The sequence below is a fragment of the Prionailurus viverrinus genome, chromosome A2 (assembly GCF_022837055.1).
Source record: "Prionailurus viverrinus isolate Anna chromosome A2, UM_Priviv_1.0, whole genome shotgun sequence".
Lineage (NCBI taxonomy): Eukaryota > Metazoa > Chordata > Mammalia > Carnivora > Felidae > Prionailurus > Prionailurus viverrinus.
Window position 1 is genome coordinate 53,172,815 of NC_062562.1, and position 20,575 is coordinate 53,193,389.

The following is a 20,575-nucleotide window of genomic DNA, read 5'->3' on the forward strand; positions in this document are numbered from 1 at the left end:
CCCTCCCACACTTCCACTCTCTCTCAAAAAATAAATAAATAAACTTAAAAAAAAAAGCCTATCTCATTCTAAAACCAATATTTCCTAAACTGGCAAGTTCTGGTAGTACAATATTAGAGCTTTCTGCCAGCTGTCTCTTCCCTGCCAATTCATCCTGTGATACCACTGTTTGATGAACCTTGCTGAAGTTCTCCCTTTTTGCAACACTCTAACCAGGAAGCTATTCTGATTTTGATTTATCTTAAGTCTGAACTCTTAGCAGAGCAATTAAGGCCTGTGCAGGTAGACCATCCCCTGAAAGCCTCTGCTTAAGGAGGAACAGGAAACAGGGACAACACCGTGTCCATCAGAATATTGCAGGAACATAGAAGAAAGTCATCCAATTCAGCTCGGGGAGTCAAAAGGAAGTCTCCTGGAGGAAGAGATATTTGAGGTGAGGCCTAATTACTAAGGAATCACTGCTGCAAACAGAGGGGAGAAGGATGTTCTAGGCCAAGGCAAGGTGTGTGTGTGTGTGTGTGTGTGTGTGTGTGTGTGTGTGTGTGTGAGAGAGAGAGAGAGAGAGAGAGAGAGAGAGAGAGAGAGAGAGAGAAGGCCTGGAGACAAGAGAAAGTTGGGGGAAAGTCCCAGATTTCAAAGCCCATTACACCCTAGCCCCATGAATCTCTGTCATTATTTGCCACCCTTCCCTGTCACCCACCTTCCCCACCTGCCCAGCATGTGTGGTATGTGTGCTGGAGACCCTGGGATTCATATTTGGGAAGGCATATATTGGACTCCTTACTAGAAGTCCTTTAAAATAACCAGGTCAGGAGAAATTTTTACACCTCCCAACACATTTTGCTTTGCTCATCCAGCATAATTCTGATGGCCCACTTTTCAATAGAGGTACCGGAGTCTTAGAAAAGTAAAGTCACTCAAGACCAGGGAGGAGGTGGGCATTCAAAGGCAGGTCTGACTCCTGGCTGTCGTCCTTCACACTGCACAGGGCAACCAGTGCACACAGAGACTTTGAGTCAGGTGTCTGTGAGAGGCCGCTTCCTTACAAGTTCCGGGCATGCTGCAGCTTATACATACACACTGAGAAAGCGGAGGTCAGCGTCAGGGCCAGGTCAAACAGTAAAGTCTTGTCGCCTCAAGTGCCTATCCCTACCCCCTCACCACCCTCCCCACCCCGCCCGCCGACAGATTCTAAGTCTTCATGCCTGGGTTAAAGCTTGGGCTCCACTACCTCCTGGCTATGTGACATCGGACAAATAACTTCGGACCTCATTTGTAAAATGAATCTTGCGAGACTGTCGTGAGCATTAAACGAAAACACCATCTGTGTAGGATGGCGTACACATCCTGGGAAGGTACAATCCTGGGAAGGGTAATACAGACAACTCGCTCACACGCACCAAAGAGCGAGCAGCAAGCACAGAAAACCCTCCTTCACGCTGTGCGCAGGCGCTCGAGGCAAAGACCCCCGCGGGCGCTCCCGCGGACTCTGCGGCTGCGCATTCGCACGGTTTTGCGACCGTACTGCTTGACGGCGGCGGTGTCAGCCCTCCGGCTGGTGTTGCCGAGGTAACAAGGGGCGCGTGGGGCTCTGGAAGGTAAGGCTCCGGGGCCCGTGGCGAGCTACGGTTCGTGACGCTAAGCGTCGCGGCGGCTGCTCCCTGTGGGGGGGTCTGCTGTGAGAGGAGACTTTGGCTTCTTCGAAAGTCCTCAGGAGCTGGAGCGGGGAGTGTAGAGACTTTCCCCGGGGTCCCACAGCCAGACTAGAATGGACCGAAATGGGGAGCCAGGCTTCCCGGTTCCGCCGGAATTAGCCCCTCTCCCCTTGTCCGAGCACCTGTAGCCATTCATGCTTCTCTTCTTCGTTCTTTCCGAAGAACACGCCACGCTCGGTGCTGGGGACGTCGAGGTGCATCGGACACCGTCTCTGCCCGAGGGGAGCCTCAGCAGCTAATGCGGTTCTTGGGGCGCCGGGGGCACTCAAGGAAATACGCAAAGGGATAAGTTAAGACAGGGAGTTATGAATTTGGTGGGCCCTGAACACTTTCTGGCTTGTGTGCCATCATTTACTGCAGTTGCAACCTCCGTCTGACTAGCATTTTGCACACGACAGGCCCAGTATGAGGCGCCTTGGCCTTTTTCACGCAATTACCCACCTTATCCTCACAACTGCCTTCAAAGGGTTATCTTTTGTTTATGTGGCTTAGTCTCAGGTCCTAACTTGAAAGCTCCCCAGGGACTGGATTGTTTGCCTTGTCCCTTTCATCCTTGCCTCCCCTAAGCCCAGGAGGTACACCGTTGGAGCTTCAAACATTTTTTAATTGGGAGGTGAGCTTTACTGGGTGGGAGGTTTTAACCAGGCTTGTTTGGCAGTGTTCCAAGGGGGTTGGAAAGTTAAATGGAGCTACCTCCCCCGTTTTTGTTTTGCTGTGTTTTGTTTTATTTGGAATAAACATTTACTGAACATCTAAACAGTGTGTGTCTGCTCAAGGGAAGAATAAGGAACAAGCCCTGCTTTTAATAGTAAATATACTTAACACTACTTGTGTCTGGAGTCAAGTGTGCCCAGGTTTGGTAAAGGAAAAGCAACAAATCCCTTACAGGTGGGTAGCACTCAGCCCCTGAGTCCCTTTCCTCTTCTGAACAACGGGAATAGTAATAGTACTTATGTTAAAGAGATGTTGGGATTGAGTTTGAATAGGCTATCCTATCACCAGTGGTTGGCAGCTTTGGCTACATGTTGAACTTACCTGGGTCCCACCCCAGAATTTCTGATAGAGTTGCAGGTAAGTTCTGAGCATTAGGAGTTTTAAGATTTCCCCAGGTGATTCTAAGGGCAGCCAAACTTGAGAGCCACTGTTGTATACAAGGTTAATTAATCTCTCTTCAGCTATCATTCCCTGCTTAAGAGTCTGCATTGACTCCCAAGTCTGAACCAGCCTTCGCATTCCAAACCCCTTGACAACTGGCCCAGTCATTCCTCTGTATCTGTGTGTGCTTTAGACATGGGTCCTCCTTTAGGCTAGTCTTCTTGCAATGCTATGTCTGCATACGATAGGGCTTGGGTAACTGGCCCTCTTTAAGCCTCAATTTCCCTGTCTGTGAAATAAGAATAGTAGTACCCATGTGTATAGCAATGGCATAGACTGCCTGGTGTGTTGTACCTACTGATGATGATCACCTCTTCTAGTTTTATGCACATGCCACATCTTACGTTATGTTGTGCTTCTATAATGGCACTACAGAAACATTTCTTAAATGCCTGTTGCAGATATGGAGAATAGTGAATTCCTTTCTCCCCTGCTTTGTCTTTCAAATTCAGCACAAGACAACTCTTTCACAAAACTATGAAACTGGAGATCATTTCTCCTATTTAATTTTATTGAGAGATCATTCACATCATAAAACTCACCCTTGTAAAATGTACAGTTCAGTGATTTTAGTACATTCACAGAGTTGGGAAGCCATCACCATCACTGCAATTTAGTTTTAAAACCTTTTCAACACCCTCAAAATAAACCTGTACCTATAACCCCATTTCTCCCTTCCCTCAGCACCAGGCAACCACTAGTCCATTTGGGGTCTCTGGATTTGCTATTATGGACATTTCATATTAGTGGTCTTATACAATATGTGGTCTTTTGTGACTGCTTTCACTTAGCATAATGCTTTCAAGCTTCATATACACTGTAGCATGTATTAGCACCTTATTCCTTTATTGCTGGTAATCCATTACATATGGACACACCCCATTTTGTTGATCCATTCATCTGTAGATGGACATTTGGGTTGTTTCCACTTTTTGGCTATTATGAATCACACTGCTGTAAACATTTGGGTACAGATTTTTGCATGAAAATGTTTTCAGTTTTCTTATATCTGTACAAGGAGTGGAATTGCTGGATCACATGGTTATTCTTTGCGGGGGGTTTTTTTGTTTCTTTGTTTATTTTGAGAGAGAGCAAGTGCAGACAGAGAGGAAGACAGAGAATCCTAAGCAGGCTCCACTCTGTCAGTGCAAAGCCCGATTCAGGGCTTGATCTTACAAACCAAGAGATCATGACCTGAGCCAAAGTCAAGAGTCGGATGCTTAACCAACTGAACCATCCAGGTGCCCCGATCATATGGTTATTCTGTGTTTAACATTTGAGTGATTTCCAGACTGTTTTCCAGTCCTGTTCAATTTGAAGATGAAGAAACAGGTCTCAGAGAGCTTAAGTGGGTTATGCAAGTTCACATGATAATAATGGCAGGTTTGCATATATAGGAGGCCTACTATGAGCCAGCTTCTTAATGTGCATGCTGCCACATGGGCAGAAGTGACACCAGATCACAGACTGAGGTTTTGTGAAAAACGGCATGTTTTGTGGCAGGAAACTTTCTGTTACATACACTTGGGTTGGAGTACAGGGTTTTTGCCACCAAGTGTCCTAGCTCCTTCTTGCTTTTTAAGAGTATAGCAGCGGGGCGCCTGGGTGGCTCAGTTGGTTGAGCGTCCGACTTCAGCTCAGGTCACCATCTCACGGTTCGTGAGTTCGAGCCCCGCGTCAGGCTCTGGGCTGATGGCTGGGAGCCTGGAGCCTGCTTCCGATTCTGTGTCTCCCTCTCTCTCTGCCCCGCCCCCCCATTCATGCTCTGCCTCTCTCTGTCTCAAAAATAAATAAACATTAAAAAAATTAAAAAAAAAAAGTATAGCAGCAATCGGAGGGAAGATTCCAACCCAGGCAAATTCAAATATAACTTCATTTTCATTTGTTCAAGGGAATTTAATTGGAAGTTCTTGCAGTTAGCCATTTAACATTTCCTCTTTTTCAAAAATTCTAAATGTAGCCTATACAAGTTAAATACTACCTAGAAGTTATAAAAGTGAAAAATCTCATAAAAGTCCAAATTGTTCCTGGATATCTCTTGAAAGTTTCTCACTAGATTCCAACATCCTGCCTCAAAAAAGCATTAAGTTTTAGAATGAATTGCTGCTGCTTCTGTTGAATACTCAATACTATAGTTGGCTTGGATTGAGGGATAAGTCAGCAAGTGAAAATTTAGATAAAATGCTCTTGGAAGAAAATCTCTAAATTGTGCATCAACATGCGATACACATTGTTTTGTTATGAATGTTTTACAATAATGTGTGCATATGCTCTGGTTTCTCTTCAGATAGTATAAATCTTTTGCCTTTTACAATAATGTGTGTGTGTATAGATAAAATGTATATATGTATCATGTTCAGTATGTAATTCCATTGAGGGATCTATTTAAAAATTAAATTATTCTAGCATTTTGCTGCTTAGAATATTTGGTCAATTCTATGAAGCTTCCAACTTGCTGATTCTTATTTTTCATAGTTATCTTTGTAATTTATCAATCTCTATAACTCTTCCTTGGTCTGTGTTTTCCTTTGTCCCCATCTAATTCCTCAGTTTCTTTGAGAGGATGGATGTATAAAGGTATCACACATTGGACAAGGCATGCAATTTCTTTTTAATGGTCATGAACCCATGAAACCACTTACCTTCCTCAGATTTGGCCACCATCATTGGCTATTTCAGGCTTGATCGCATGTATTGCCCAGTGGGATGCTGGTGTTAACTGCAGGAGGCACTTAACGAAGTTTTACTTCGTTCTTTGGATCCATGTAGATGAAACGTGTGATCTGGCTCCAGTGTATCTTTAAGCACCAGATACGCTCTCAGCTTAAGTTGAGCCCAGGCCCGGGATGGAGGGAGCAGCAGATTCAAGTCTCCCCTCATGTTCCGGGGCGTCTGTTGGGAGAGTGGAGTGCCCAAACTCTTGCACTGTTTACATTTTCCCTCCTTACATGGGGTTGGGTTTTCCTAAGTCAAATGTATCTGCTGTGGCTCTGTTGCTTTATCACCCAAAGCACTCAACTCCATTTCCTTCCTTTAGCCATTATTGAATTGCAGCTTGTTGTGTTACCTTCGATTTGCTTTTGTGTGTGTTTTGTCTCTTCAAATTGAGTATAAGGCCTGGAAGGGAGAGGTACTCACTTTGGCTTCCTTTACTTCCTCAGAGTATTCAGTGCACAGCAAGCAATTCCATCATTCTCCGGAACCCTTTAGCTCCTAACCTTGAGAAATAGCCTTCAGACAAAGGGAGACAGATGCAGCCTGTGCTCACAGCAGAACCCAGAGAGAAGAGCATAGGCTTTAGAATTCCACAGGCCTGGGATCATCTGAAGGGGCCTTTTACAAAATCTTTGTAACCTGAACCTGTTTTCCTCATCTGTAGAATGGAGTTGGTAGTACTCACCCCATAATAATAATTAAAGCAAATATACCCACAGTGCTCATTGTGTATCAGGTACTCTTCTAGGACCTTTATGGGTCTTAACTCCAAGATAGAGTCTGTTTTTAGCCTTATTTTGCAAGCAAGGAAGCCAAAGCATGGAGAGATTAAGTAACTTTTGCCCCAAATCACACAGCTGCTACTCTGGCTTTGAGGTTCCTGCTCTTGGTGCATGATAGACCCTTAAATGATAATTGTTTCTGTCATTGTTATTATTTATTAATTTACCTTAAAAATTGGGAGATGATTGACCTAATGTTTAGAATGGATTTTAAGGTCCTTTTTTGAAAAACAAAATGCTGACTTAGATTTAATCCTTTGAGGACAGTGTCTCTTTTGGTTTTATCTTTATACCCCTAGCACCTCTGATTATTGGGAGCCGCTGGTAGGTACTCAGTAAATTGTCTGTTGCCTGAGTGAAAGAATGGGAGCAATCCTAAAAGGCAGGAATCCTATCATGCTTGCTATCAGACTTTTGCATGGCATTGTAACTTTGGGCATGTCACTAGGCCTCAGTCTTGTCCACTATAATTAGAAATATTGCCACTGGCTTCTTGGGCATGGTTGTGGGAATTGAGATACTCTACGTGATTGGGATTTGTTCTCATTACTCTTTCTTTTAGTTCCCTGCGTTGTATATATTTATTTTTCCAACAGACTACAACATTTTCTGAGCCTAGAGATGCACTCCCATTTTTGATCAATATAGTTATTGATTGGTTGTTTCTTTCTCCCTGTTATACTCTTTAAAAAACAGCTACCCTTGAGAAATGGCGGAAGCAGTTTTCCACGCCCCAAAGAGGAAAAGAAGAGTGTATGAGAGTTATGAATCTCCTTTGCCGATCCCTTTTGGTCAGGATGGTGGGCCTAAGAAAGACTTCAAAATATTCACTGCTGAAATGATAAACAACAATGTAATTGTGAGAAACGCAGAAGATATCGAGCAGCTGTATGGGAAAGTAAGTGCCAGCTGCTTTGGTGTGGCTCCTTCCTCACAGCCCTGAGCCAGCTGTCCCTGTTGCTTCTCCCCATCCATTCCCAAAGCAAACTATAATTGAGCCATATTCTTTCCTTGCCGTTTGGTGCATTGTAGTATGGGAACAGCACAATTTGAATCAGGTGCCCCAAAGCCATATGTTAATGAGGATAACTCCCCGACCCATGAACCCATATTTCAACGCATTGACCTTTCTTGTCTTTCCATTATAAAAGGCTTGTGTGTTCATAAAAATGTCCAGCAGTTTACAGAAATGTAATGAGTAAAAAGTAAGAATCCCCACTCGCTCCCATTCCATCCCCGGAGGCAACCTAAGTGGCATATTGTTCTGTGTCATGGACAGATGAGGCTTCAGCATGTCCTTGGCTCCTTATCTGTTCTCTCTTCTGGTTGAGGACCTCTTCTTAGATGAAGGCAAGTTCTAGTTTTTGCTATTTTCCATAAATGATAGGTGTGGGTTGAGATTGGTAGCTTGCTTGCTTTTTTTCCCCTCCATAGCCAATTCATTAATGGGGGCATTTTTTTTTTTTAAGTAACTAGAGGGAAGATATAAAGCTATGAAAAGTAGAATGAATCTCTTGTTAACTCAAATAGTTGTTTTCCATAATTTGGCTATTGTTGAATGGATAAAGAAATTGTGGTTTATATACACAATGGAGTACTACGTGGCAATGAGAAAGAATGAAATATGGCCCTTTGTAGCAACGTGGATGGAACTGGAGAGTGTTATGCTAAGTGAAATAAGCCATACAGAGAAAGACAGATACCATATGTTTTCACTCTTATGTGGATCCTGAGAAACTTAACAGGAACCCATGGGGGAGGGGAAGGAAAAAAAAAAAAAAAAGAGAGAGGTTAGAGTGGGAGAGAGCCAAAGCATAAGAGACTCTTAAAAACTGAGAACAAACTGAGGGCTGATGGGGGGGTGGGAGGGAGGGGAGGGTGGGTGATGGGTATTGAAGAGGGCATCTTTTGGGATGAGCACTGGGTGTTGTATGGAAACCAATTTGACAGTAAATTTCTTATATTTAAAAAAAAAACAAATAGTTGTTTTCCTTCTGCTAAAAAATTAGTAATTAAACGTGTACTAACTTGTTTTCTCTTTTCCCGGAAGGGTTATTTTGGAAAAGGTATCCTGTCTAGAAGCCGTCCAAACTTCACAATTTCAGATCCTAAGCTTGTTGCTAAGTGGAAAGGTAAACTTAAATCTTTCAATTCTTTTGACAAGTTATTTTCTTTTATTTTTGATCTTATGCTTCAGATTACACAGGAAATTCTTGAAAATTATATAGGAAGATTCTCTAGAGAAGAGGTAACATGCACAGTGGCAATTTTACTGCTAAAACTAGCAACTAGACTAATTCTAATCAAGGTGGGAGGGTCCTTATGGTTGGTGAAAATGTGTTTTATCGAATTTCTGGAATTGTCAGAAATGTTATTTACGCTTTTCTGTTGTTGAACATTGACTAACAGGGTACTGTGCATGTGGAAAGTACTAGTAATTAAGTACCTCATCACCTGCATGCAAAATGAGTTTTATATTTTTTATTTTTAGAATTAGAATTTACAACAATAACCATAACGTTAATGAATTTGTTAAAACATTAACCAATGTGTATAGTTCTTACTTGCTTACCTTGACTTCTTTAACATATAAATCTTTTACCCTAGTGTATTTGTTTAAGGAAGTCTCCTGGTGATTACATAACCAATGCTGTCATATTAGAACATAATTAGCGTTTGTAGGGGCGCCTGGGTGGCGCAGTCGGTTAAGCGTCCGACTTCAGCCAGGTCACGATCTCGCGGTCTGTGAGTTTGAGCCCCGCGTCGGGCTCTGGGCTGATGGCTCAGAGCCTGGAGCCTGTTTCCGATTCTGTGTCTCCCTCTCTCTCTGCCCCTCCCCCGTTCATGCTCTGTCTCTCTCTGTCCCAAAAATAAATAAACATTGAAAAAAAAATTTAAAAAAAAAAAAAAAAAAGAACATAATTAGCGTTTTTAAAAACATTTCATTGTAAGAAAAAAACACAAATTAAAACTGTGGTAAGGTACCATTTCAGCAGTCAGATTGGCAAAAATCCGAAAGTTTGACAATATTCTCCTTGGTAAGGCCCTGAGAAATATTCTCACGCATTGCTGATGGGAACGCAGGTGGTCCAGCTATTACAAGGGGAATTTGGCAATGCCTAACAAAATTATATATACATTTGCTTTTTTTTTTTTTTTTTTTAAGTTTATTTATTTTGAGAGAGAGAGAACAAGTGGTGGAGGGCCGGAGAGAGAAGGAGAAAGAATTCCAAGCAGGCTCTGCACTGTCACCGCAAAGCCCAAGAACGGCTGGAACTCACCAACCGCGAGGTCATGACCTGAGCCGAGATCAAAAGTCAGATGCTCGACTAACTCAGTCACCCAGGCGCCTCTATATACATTTGCTTTTTCCCCCAGTCCTCCTCTCCCCTTAACCACTGGTAACCTTAATATGTTTTCTGTGTCTGTGAGGTTGCCCGTTCTAGATATTTATGTAAGTGGAATCACACATTTTGAAGCCTTTTGTGTCTTTTACTTAAGATATTTTCAAGATTCATCCCTGTGTAGTATGCATCAGAACTTCATCCTGAATAATATTCCATTTTATGGATATATCATGTTTTGTTTATCCATACATCCAGAGATGGACATTTGGGTTGTTCCCACTTTAGGGCTGTTGTGAGTAGTGCCACTGTGAACATTCATATACAAGTGTTTGTGTGGACATGTATTTTCATTTCTCCTAGGTACATACCTAGGAGTGAACTTGCTGGGTCATATGATAATTGTATTTTAGTTTTTTTCGGTAATGTCAAACTGTTTTCCTTAACACCTACCCCATGTCACATTCCCACCAGCAATGCACAAAATTTCTAATGTCTCTACTTCCTGTTTTTTGGCTTTTGTTTTTTCGGTGTTTTATTTTGTTTATGATAGCCATCTCAGTGTGAAGTGGTAAAAGTTTTTAATATTCATGAAGTCCAGTTTATCTTTTTTTTTTTTTCTTTCATTGCCTCTGGTTTTGGTAGCATATTTAGGAAACCATTGCCAAATCCAAGCTTATGCAGATTTCCCCCCGTATTTTCTTCTAATAGTTTTACAATTTCAGCTCTTAAATTTAGGTCTCTGATCCATTTTGAGTTAATTTTTGTGTCTGATATAAGGTAGAGTTCCAGCTTCAATGTTGTGCCCATGGATATCCAGTTGTCCCAGTATATGCATTTACTTTTAACCCAGCAATTCCATTTCTAGGAATTTATTTAAAAGATACACTGGCAAATATATGAAAAGAAATAACACAAGGCTATTCACTGCAGTGCTTTTTCTTACATTAAAAGACTGGAAACAATCCAGATACCCATTAGGAGGGGACCAGTCATTAAACTGTACTACATTCGTATAATAAAGTGCTGTGGAGCTGAGCTGAGAATGAGGGATCACAGAGATGTATTCCTAAGTGAAGACAGCAGAGTAAAGGGGAGTCTGCATAGTATGTTATGGTTTATCTGGAGGTGGGTGGATATAAATATATTTTTTTTAATTTAAGGAAGGATATACCACAGATTCTTTTTCTTTTTTAGTTTTTTTTATTTTACATGCAAATTAGTTAGCATATAGTGCAACAATGATTTCAGGAGTATATTCCTTAATGCCGCTTACCCATTTAACCCATCCCCCCTCCCACAACCCCTCCTGTAACCCTCTGTTTGTTCTCCATATTTAAGAGTCTCTTGTTTTGTCCCCCTCCCTGTTTTTATATTACTTTTGCTTCCCTTCCCTTGTGTTCATCTGTTCTGTGTCTTAAAGTCCTCATATGAGTGAAGTCATATGATATTTGTCTTTCTCTGACTGACTAATTTCGCTTAGCATAGTACCCTCTAGTTCCACCACGTGATTGCAAATAGCAAGACTGCATTCTTTCTGATTGCTGAGTAATACTCCATTGTGTATATATATATACCACATCTTCTTTATCCATTCATCCATCGATGGACATTTGGGCTCTTTCCATACTTTGGCTATTGTTGATAGTGCTGCTATAAACATTGGGGTGCATGTGCCCCTTCGAAACAGCACACCTGTATCCCTTGGATAAATACGTAGTAGTGCATTTGCTGGGTCGTAGGGTAGTTCTATTTTTAATTTTTTGAGGAACCCCCATACTGTTTTCCGGAGTGGCTGCACCAGTTTGCATTCCCACCAGCAGTGCAAAAGAGATCTCTTTCTCTGTATGCTTGCCAACATCTGTTGTTGCCTGAGTTGTTAATGTTAGCCATTCTGACAGGTGTGAGGTGGTATCTCATTGTGGCTTTGGTCTGTATTTCCCTGATGAGGAGTGATGTTGAGCATTTTTCATGTGTCAGTTGGCCATTTGGATGTCTTCTTTGGAGAAGTGTCTATTCATGTCTCTTGCCCATTTTTCACTGGATCATTTTTTTTTGGGGGTGTTGAGTTTGATAAGTCCTTTATAGATTTTGGACTAACCCTTTATCTGACATGTCATTTGCAAATATCTTCTCCCATTCTATCGGTTGCCTTTTAGTTTTGCTGATTGTTTCCTTTGCTGTGCAGAAGCTTTTTATTTTGATGAGGTCCCTATAGTTCATTTTTGCTTTTGTTTCCCTTGCCTCCAGAGACGTGTTGAGTAAGAAGTTGCTGCGGCCAAGATGAAAGAGGTTTTTGCCTCCTTTCTTCTCGAGGATTTTGATGGCTTCCTGTCTTACATTGAGGTCTTTCATCCATTTTGAGTCTATTTTTGTGTATGGTGTAAGAAAGTGGTCCAGGTTCATTCTTCTGCATGTCACTGTCCAGTTTTCCCAGCACCACTTGCTGAAGAGACTGCTTTTATTCCATTGGATAGTCTTTCCTGCTTTGTCAAAGATTAGTTGGCCATATTTTATGGGTCCATTTCTGGGTTCTCTATTCTGGTCCATTGATCTGAGTGTTCTTGTGCCAGTACCTTACTGTCTTGATGATTACAGCTTTGTAGTATAGCTTGAAGTCTGGGATTGTGATGCCTCTGGCTTTGGTTTTCTTTTTCAAGATTGCTTTGGCTATTCGGGGTCTTTTCTGGTTCCATACAAATTTTAGGATTATTTGTTCTAGCTCTGTGAAGAATACTGGTGTTACTTTGATAGGGATTGCATTGAATATGTAGATTGCTTTGGGTAGTATCGACATTTTAACAATATTTGTTTTTCCTACTGAGGAGTATGGACTGTTCTTATATTTTTTTGTGCCTTCTTCAATTTCTTTTGTAAGCTTTCTATAGTTTTCAGCATATAGATTTTTCACCTCTTTGGTTAGATTTATTCCTAGGTATTTTATGGTTTTTGGTGCTCCACAAAGCATCTTCACTGAAAGTGCCCCATGCATACCTACAGAAAGGGTTGGTGAAGTAACTTTCGTGGCAGTGTTGGTTCTGGGTGTGGACCTGTGAGTTCTGGGCTCTAGTTCTAGCTCTGGGAATCTGGCTGGCTGAACCTTTCCGCCTACAATATTACATACTGGTCACCTGATGGTGTGGGTTTTAGTCCTCATCTTCCTTCACCCTGACTTTGGGCAAGTCATTTCTCCTTACCCAAACTCAAGCCTTCACCCCAGCGTGTTAGAGGCTTGGAATAGAGGATAATCAATCGGCTGTTAAAAGCCTAGGAAAGTGAGTTCACAGACTCCTACCTCCTTAGGAATTTCAGTTTGCTGTGTCATGACCTCCCTCTTCTGGTAATTTAACATGTAACTATTTAGCAAGTTTTACTGACAGCCTTCCATGTGCCAAGCGCTAGAGATAAACAGGTAAAAAAGCAAATCCCCTCTCCTTGAGATACAGTCTAATTGAGGGCGCAGACCAGAAATGATGGATTCTAACCCTAGCTGACATATGACCAAGTGAAGGATTATAAAAGGACTGATTAACTTTGCCTGAGAAGATTAGGAAGAAACACCAAGGAGGAGGAGCTGGGCTCTGAAGAATGAGTAAGAGTTCACCAAACAGACGGGGGGAAACAGGCAGGGGAAGCCATGCAGAGGCTGAGAGGGAGCAAATGCACGGCAGGTCCATGGAATGGCAGGCAGCCTGAGGTGGCGACAGGGCCAACAAGTAGAAGAGAGTGGACAGAGAGGGTAGAAGATGAGGCTGAAGCCAGAATCTGAAGAATCTCCTAAAATGAATATTTGAGATTTACTCCTTCAGGGTGGCCCACAAACTTAATTTTTGCTTCCCTGGCATAAATTCATTTCCTTCAAATTTCTATTACTGTCTGAAACTTAGTTCCTACATAGATTAGGAACAGGTTCTCAATTATTAAGATCATTACACTATTTGAAAACTTTCTAGGTTTCTGGCCAAATGTTAGTAACTGCTGAAGCTGGATGGCGGGTATAGGCAGGGTCATCATGCTGTTTTTTCCACTTTTCCTTCCTCTCTTTTCGAAACACTAATTACGAAAAAAAAAAATTCTCAGACATACAAAAGTAAAGAGAATAGTAGAATAAATTCGCATGTTCTCACCCATCAGCTTTAATAATTAACTCATGGCCAGTCTCGCTTCATCTGTTCTCACTCTCCCAGTCCCCAGGTTATTTTGAAAAAGATCCCTCACATCCTATCACAGCATCTCTAAGTGGTTCATTATGTATTTCTATAATGATTCTTTTTGAAAAATCTAACGGCTTAAAAAAAAAACAAAGTGGGGCACCTGGGTGGCTCAGTCGGTTAAGCATCCGACTTTGGCTCAGGTCATGATCTCACAGTCCATGAGTTCAAGCCCCAAGTTGGGCTCTGTGCTGACAGCTCAGAGCCTGGAGCCTGCTTCAGAGTCTGTGTCTCCCTCTCTCTCTGCTCCTCCCCTGCTCATGCTCTGTCTCTGTCTCAAAAAGAAATAAAAACATTAAAAAATTTTTTTAAAAAAAGGATTTTTAAAAAAGGGATGCCTGGCTGGCTCAGTAGGTGGAGCATGCAAGTCTTCATCTTGGGGTCATGAGTTCAAGCCCCATGTTGGGCATAAAGCTTACTTAAAAAAAAATTATAATATTAAAAAAACCCAAAACATAATTGTAGTACCATTATCACTTTTAAAAATTAATATTAATTCCTTAGCCTCATCCAAAATCTATCCATCGTCTCAATTTTTTTCTTTTTTGGAGACCAACTCAAAATCCATCTAGGGCCCATACACTGCAACTGACTGAGATACCCGAAGTTGATTTTAACATATGTTTCCCTGCCATGATTTTTTTCCCGGTGGTTCATTTGTTGAAGCAATGGATCTTCTGTCCTACACAACTTCCCCCTGGTCAGTTCTCAGATGATTACATCCTTATTGTGCTGTTAACATGGTGCTCAACAAAGGAGGTCACAGGCCCAGTGCGGTCCTTCATCTGCTTGTGGACAGTCCAAGAAGGGCTTGCACCAACCTTTAAGCAACCGACTCACTCAGCACATTGCTTAGTTCAGCTCACCTTGTTTCCACAGTCAGATTTTCATAGAGCAGGAAGCCGTAGGTAAATAACTAAATACCATGTCATCTATACCCATTCTGGTGCAAAGGACTTACCTTGTGACACTTGAGTACTCTGAGCAACACTGGCTTAATAAATATACTCTTTGACACTGTTTCCTATGAATTGGAGTTAGAGGCTTGATTGGATTCAGGCTCAAGTTTGGGGGCAGCCTATCTCATGGGTGGTCCTGTGTGTTTCCTTACAAGACAAAAATGTCTTGTCTCCTTGTATGTCATCAGCACTGTTGGCGATCATGCTTTAATAGAGGATGCAAAATGGTGATATTCAAATCCTATTATTCCTTTGTTTAGTGGTGAGAATGTTCTATAAAGAGAAACCCCTCACTACTTGGTTACCCTGAGAGCCAGATCATGTTTACCAATTTCCAAAATGATGAATCCTCCACAGGTAAACAGTGAATTTCTTCTGGCATGTGTTAGTATGTACCAGTATAAATTAAAAGATTCAAGCATTTTGGGGGGATACTATTACCAATGACTGGATTTTAAAACAAATTGTAGTATTATTCTTATTGATGCTCGAATGTTTCCATGTTTGGCCAGCAGAGTCTCTTTTGAAATAAGCCTAGCAGTTTTTGATAAGCCTCCTTGCTTCCTGGTGTAAGTTGTTTCATGTAAAAAATCCTGGCTCTCAATCATATCAACACAATTAATCATTTACTTTTTTACACAATATCCTACCACCTATGAAATAACTGCTAAGGGGTGCCTGTGTGGCTCAGTTGATTAAGTGTCCGACTTGGGCTCAGGTCACGATCTCACAGTTCATGAGTTTAAGCCCCGCGTTGGGCTCTGTGCTGATAGCTCAGAGCCTGGAGCCTGCTTCAGATTCTGTGTCTCCCTTCTCTCTGCCCCACCTCTGCCCCTGCTCACACTCTGTCTCTCTCTCTCTCTGAAAAATAAACATTTAAAAAATTTTTAAAAAACTGCTGAAAGCGATGTGAAGGTTATTTTGCCACTCTTCCTTTCTTTAGAGTATAGGGCAGGTTGATTGCACTGACGGCACCGACTTTAAGCTGTATTACAAAAAAATTTAAAAATTAAATTAAAAAAATAAAAAAAAAAAATGATGCTTTGTGGAGCACTGGACAATAGCGATAAAGTGCGCAGCTTTAGGGCCTTGATGTTCTCATCCAAAAGTAGAGAGCCGGGGCACCTGGGTGGCGCAGTCGGTTAGGCGTCCGACTTCAGCCAGGTCACGATCTCATGGTCCGTGAGTTCGAGCCCCGCGTCAGGCTCTGGGCTGATGGCTCAGAGCCTGGAGCCTGCTTCCGATTCTGTGTCTCCCTCTCTCTCTGCCCCTCCCCCGTTCATGCTCTGTCTCTCTCTGTCCCAAAGATAAATAAACGTTGAAAAAAAAAAAAAATTTTTAAAAAAAGTAGAGAGCATGTACATTGAGAGGTGGCATAGAGGAGGCAGATTATCAAGCCTCTAATCCTAAGCACATGCCACTGCTGCTGAGCTGCAGGGTTGAGTTGAGCAGGATTTCAGGGTCACATCTGAGCACAGCAAGAGCACCGTGATCTGTCAGCATCCCCTTCCAGGGGTTGGGTTCACAGAGGGATGGCTAATGAGGCACGTGTTTGCCATTGCTGGTTGGGCAGGATTAGTGAACCTGTTAGATGTGCGATTTGGGGCTTCTTAAAATTGTCTTTGTCTTTGTTGCATTTTCAGTGTTTTTTTTTCCTTAAGGAAAAAAATTTGTCTGAACTAACAGAACGTCTTTGTTGTTACAGATATGAAGACAGACATGCCTATAATCACGTCAGAAAAGTAAGTCATGATGGCCTTGGCCAGAGCTACAACTTAAATCAGATCTGTTTGTAGATAACCTTTTCCACTGTGGTAGTCCATGGCTTTTTTTTTTTCTTTTTGGTAGTGTATGTGTCCTTGAAAATTATGTCTGAACTTATTGTGGATCAAATTGAATTTGAAATGTATTGTTTACTTTTTTAAATAATCCTAAACCAAATATTTTGCCCTTCTAATTCCTTCCAAATTATGAACAATTACCCTGTAATGTATATGTCTTTAAGTGCTAAGATGCATACACTTACACACTTAGGTCTAAAATTGGCCTCCTGCCCTGTCCTCTTTCCTTGCTCTGCACTTGCAGGGTGACAGAAACGCTTTCACAGAGACTCTTCCTCAGCCACAATTCCTTCCTCTAGCTTTTCTTTACACTCTTCCCATTTCCCCCAAACTTTTCTCCCTGACCCCCCCAAACACATGCACTGCCTAGCTATCACTGTACATCCCACGATCCAGCCTACATACCACTCTCCTAGAGGTTCTTTCCTCTGGTTGAGGTCATTCCTCTGGCTCCCATGCAGTCTGCCTTGGCGTCCCTCCCTGTGCCGTCCATCACATACCTGGATTGAGACTATCAGTTCCTGGAGAGCAGAGACCATGCCGGATTCCTCCCTTCAGCCCCAACACTTAGTGGTCCCTTGGTAGGATTTTGTTGACTCAATGTTCATGCATTTAAATCTTCATTGAGGGGCATCTGGGTAGCTCAGTCAGTTAGGCATCCAACTCTTGATTTCAGCTCAGGTCATAATCTCATGATTCATGAGTGTGTGCCCTGTGCTGGGCTCTGTGCTGACAGCTCAGAGCTTGGAGTCTGCTTGGGATCATTTGTTTCCCCCCAACCCCCACCCCTGCCCTGCTCACACACGTGAGTATTTTCTTTCTCTCTCTCAAAAACAAACAAACTTGATAGATAGATAGACAGATAGATAGATAGATGGATAAAGGCACCTGGGTAACTCAGTTGGCTGAGTGTCCAACTTCAGCTCAGGTGATGATCTCAGTTCATGAGTTTGAGCCCCACATCAGGCTGTCTGTTGTCATCACAGAGCCCACTTCAGATCTTCTGTCCCCCTTTCCCTCTCTACCTCTCTCCTGTTTACACTCTGTCTCTCAAAAATAAACATTAAAAAAAATTTAGGGGTGCCTGTGTGGCTCAGTCATTTAAGCATCTGACTCTTGATTTCAGCTTGGGTCATGATCTCATGGTTCGTGAGTTCAAGCCCCACATCAGGCCCCATGCTGACTCTGGCTCAAGCTTGCACTCTGTCTCAAAATAAATAAATTTTAAAATATATATATAAGAATTATAGGGGCGCCTGGGTGGCGCAGTCAGTTAAGCGTCCGACTTCAGCCAGGTCACGATCTCGCGGTCCGTGAGTTCGAGCCCCGCGTCGGGCTCTGGGCTGATGGCTCGGAGCCTGGAGCCTGTTTCCGATTCTGTGTCTCCCTCTCTCTCTCTGCCCCTTCCCCGTTCATGCTCTGTCTCTCTCTGTCCCAAAAATAAATAAACGTTGAAAAAAAAAATAAAAAAAAAAAAAGAATTATACTAATAAATAAATACTTAAAAAACATATAAATAAATAAACCCTCAGCACCCTTGAAGGGCAACTCAAAGTGCACCTCTTCTGTAAGCCTCCTAAAAATATCCATGCCCACAATGATGTTTCATCTTGCTTCTAGCACATACTGGCAGAATCTGACAGCTCCTTTTCTGTTTCGTGCTCGGTAACCCCATGGCCAGAGGAGTGGCCAGGAGGCAGTGATACCAGGGAGATCTCAGTGGCTGCTCTGGCTATAACTGCAGGCAGGGGCTGGATGTCAGGTTCTAGTCCATGGGAGGGGCCTGCTAAGGACCCAGCAGAGCCCCCATCCCAGGAGTAGAGCCCCCATCCCAGTAGTAGCTGCAGAAAAGCCGCAGTCAACACTAAGACTCAGAAACAGAGCAGAAGCCTGACCCTCAGAACTGCATCCGGATCATGCTGGCAGGGAACATGGCATGGCATCAAGCCATTTTGAGTATGTGAGGTTCTGGATGGGGGGAGATTGCCACCTGCCTGGGGTTATCCCTTCATAAGCGCTATAGTAATAACGTTCCAAGGATTTTATTGATCCTTGTAGTAGTTTCCTAGAGCTGCCATAACAAAGTACCACAAACTTGGCTTGTGGCTTAAAAGAGCAGAAATGTATTCTCATACTTCTGGAGACCAGAAGTCCAAAATCAAGGTGTCACCTGGGGTGTGCTCTCTCGGAAGACTCTAAAGGATGATCCTTCCATCTTCCGTGTCTGGCCTTAGCTTCTGGTGGTAGCCAGCAATCTTTGGCCTTCCTTAACTTGAAGATGCATCCCTCCCGGTTCTTTATTTTCACGTGGAGGTCCCCTTGTGTCTGTCTCTGTGTCTGTGTCCAAATTTCCTTCTTCCTTCAAGGATACCACTCAGTACCACTTCATCATAACTTGGTTACATCTGCGAAGGCCCTGTTTCCAGAGAAGGTCACATTCACAGGTGCCAGGGGCTAGGATTTAACCATATCTGACAACTGTGTCAGAAAATTATGCCCCCTTATCAATACTTGATTCATTATTTGGCCGTAATAATTACAGTCACAATCTAAATATTAAAAAAATACTAAATATTAGAAAAAATGGGCTTATTTTTATATTTTAGGTTAATTTTCCAGTTTAATACTTGTTATAATTGTTTCTTTACTATTCCCTCTGAAACTCTGATCCATTTCTCTTTTTTTTTTAATTTTTTTTTTTAACGTTTATTTATTTTTGAGACAGAGAGAGACAGAGCATGAACAGGGGAGGAGCAGAGAGAGAGGGAGACACAGAATCTGAAACAGGCTCCAGGCTCTGAGCTGTCAGCACAGAGCCCGACGCAGGGCTCGAACTCACGGACCGTGAGATCATGACCTGAGCCAAAGTCAGACGCTTAACCGACCAAGCCACCCAGGCGCCCCTCTGATCCATTTCTCAAGTGCATTCACTCTGATTGGCCTTTACCTTCCATGAAATCCTTTCTGGAGATGGGGATCAGGGCCTTCAGATAATGCCCAAGGAGACTGAAGTATGTTGGTTGTGTCCTTGAAGGACTATCCCTGACAGGGGTGCTGGTCTCCCCTCCTCTTTTGTGGTCCTTTATTCAGCTAGCATTTACTGCAGGTGCCTGTGTGTGTCAGGCACTGGCTAGGTGCTGCAGATAGAAGAGGAGGAAAAGATTCCGTCCCTGTTCTCAAGGGATTCAGTCTAGTGGGAGAGGAAGGCAGGTAAGCAATTACACTCTTCTGTGATAAATATGGTGATATATTACCATCACCATTGTCCTGGTCAGTGGGTACTGGTTGCTCCAGTAGTGCTGGTTCCCAGTCTGTATGCTTTACCTGATATCTCAGTTCATCTTCTCAAGAAACCTTTGAGGTAGATGTACTTACTTCCGTCTCATACATGGGGAACCTAGAAACAGCTTGTCTGAGATTATGTCAGCTCAGACCAAGCAGTTGAGCTCCAGAGCCTCTGAGGAATTGACACATAGAACAGTACCATAGTTGTACATGCTGGTGTTTCTTGGGTATACTCCACATACGAGGTACTCTACTATCTCTGAAGTCCTAACATCACCCCTGGAGGTAGGTCCTGTTGTTATCTGACAGATGAGGAAGTAGAACCCGAGGAGGTTACGTAACTTGCTCAAGGGTAGTACTTAGACCTAAGCACACTGACTCAAAACCATTTTGCTGTGATCTTCCAGTAATAAATAGGCATTAATCAATAGGCGGTGGAGAAGGGTGTTCCATGCTAAAGAAAGAGGTGTGTTCAAAGAAATAGAAACAGAAAAAGCAGAGGTGTATTCACATGGTACACCATTTTCTGTAGTCTGGTGTCCCTAAACTGAGTCTGCTTTTCCCTAGC

The 20,575-nt window shown here is 42.6% G+C and overlaps 1 protein-coding gene across 10 annotated transcripts in view; it reads left to right on the top strand.

The window, feature by feature from the left end:
• TSEN2 (tRNA splicing endonuclease subunit 2) overlaps positions 1-20,575 on the top strand; it is a 75,837-nt gene that overhangs the window by 17,771 nt on the left and 37,491 nt on the right. For 4 of the 10 annotated variants that reach the window (XR_007148033.1, XR_007148035.1, XR_007148036.1 and 1 more), the window contains exons 1-4: positions 1,240-1,598; positions 7,064-7,265; positions 8,418-8,499; positions 16,587-16,623. Coding sequence is in view for 7 of the 10 variants with exons in the window: in XM_047839820.1 (XP_047695776.1) it covers positions 7,077-7,265; positions 8,418-8,499; positions 16,587-16,623 (308 nt within the window). In the remaining 3 variants the exon portion in view is untranslated. The other 6 variants (XM_047839841.1, XM_047839856.1, XM_047839850.1 and 3 more) reach the window with 6 other exon arrangements.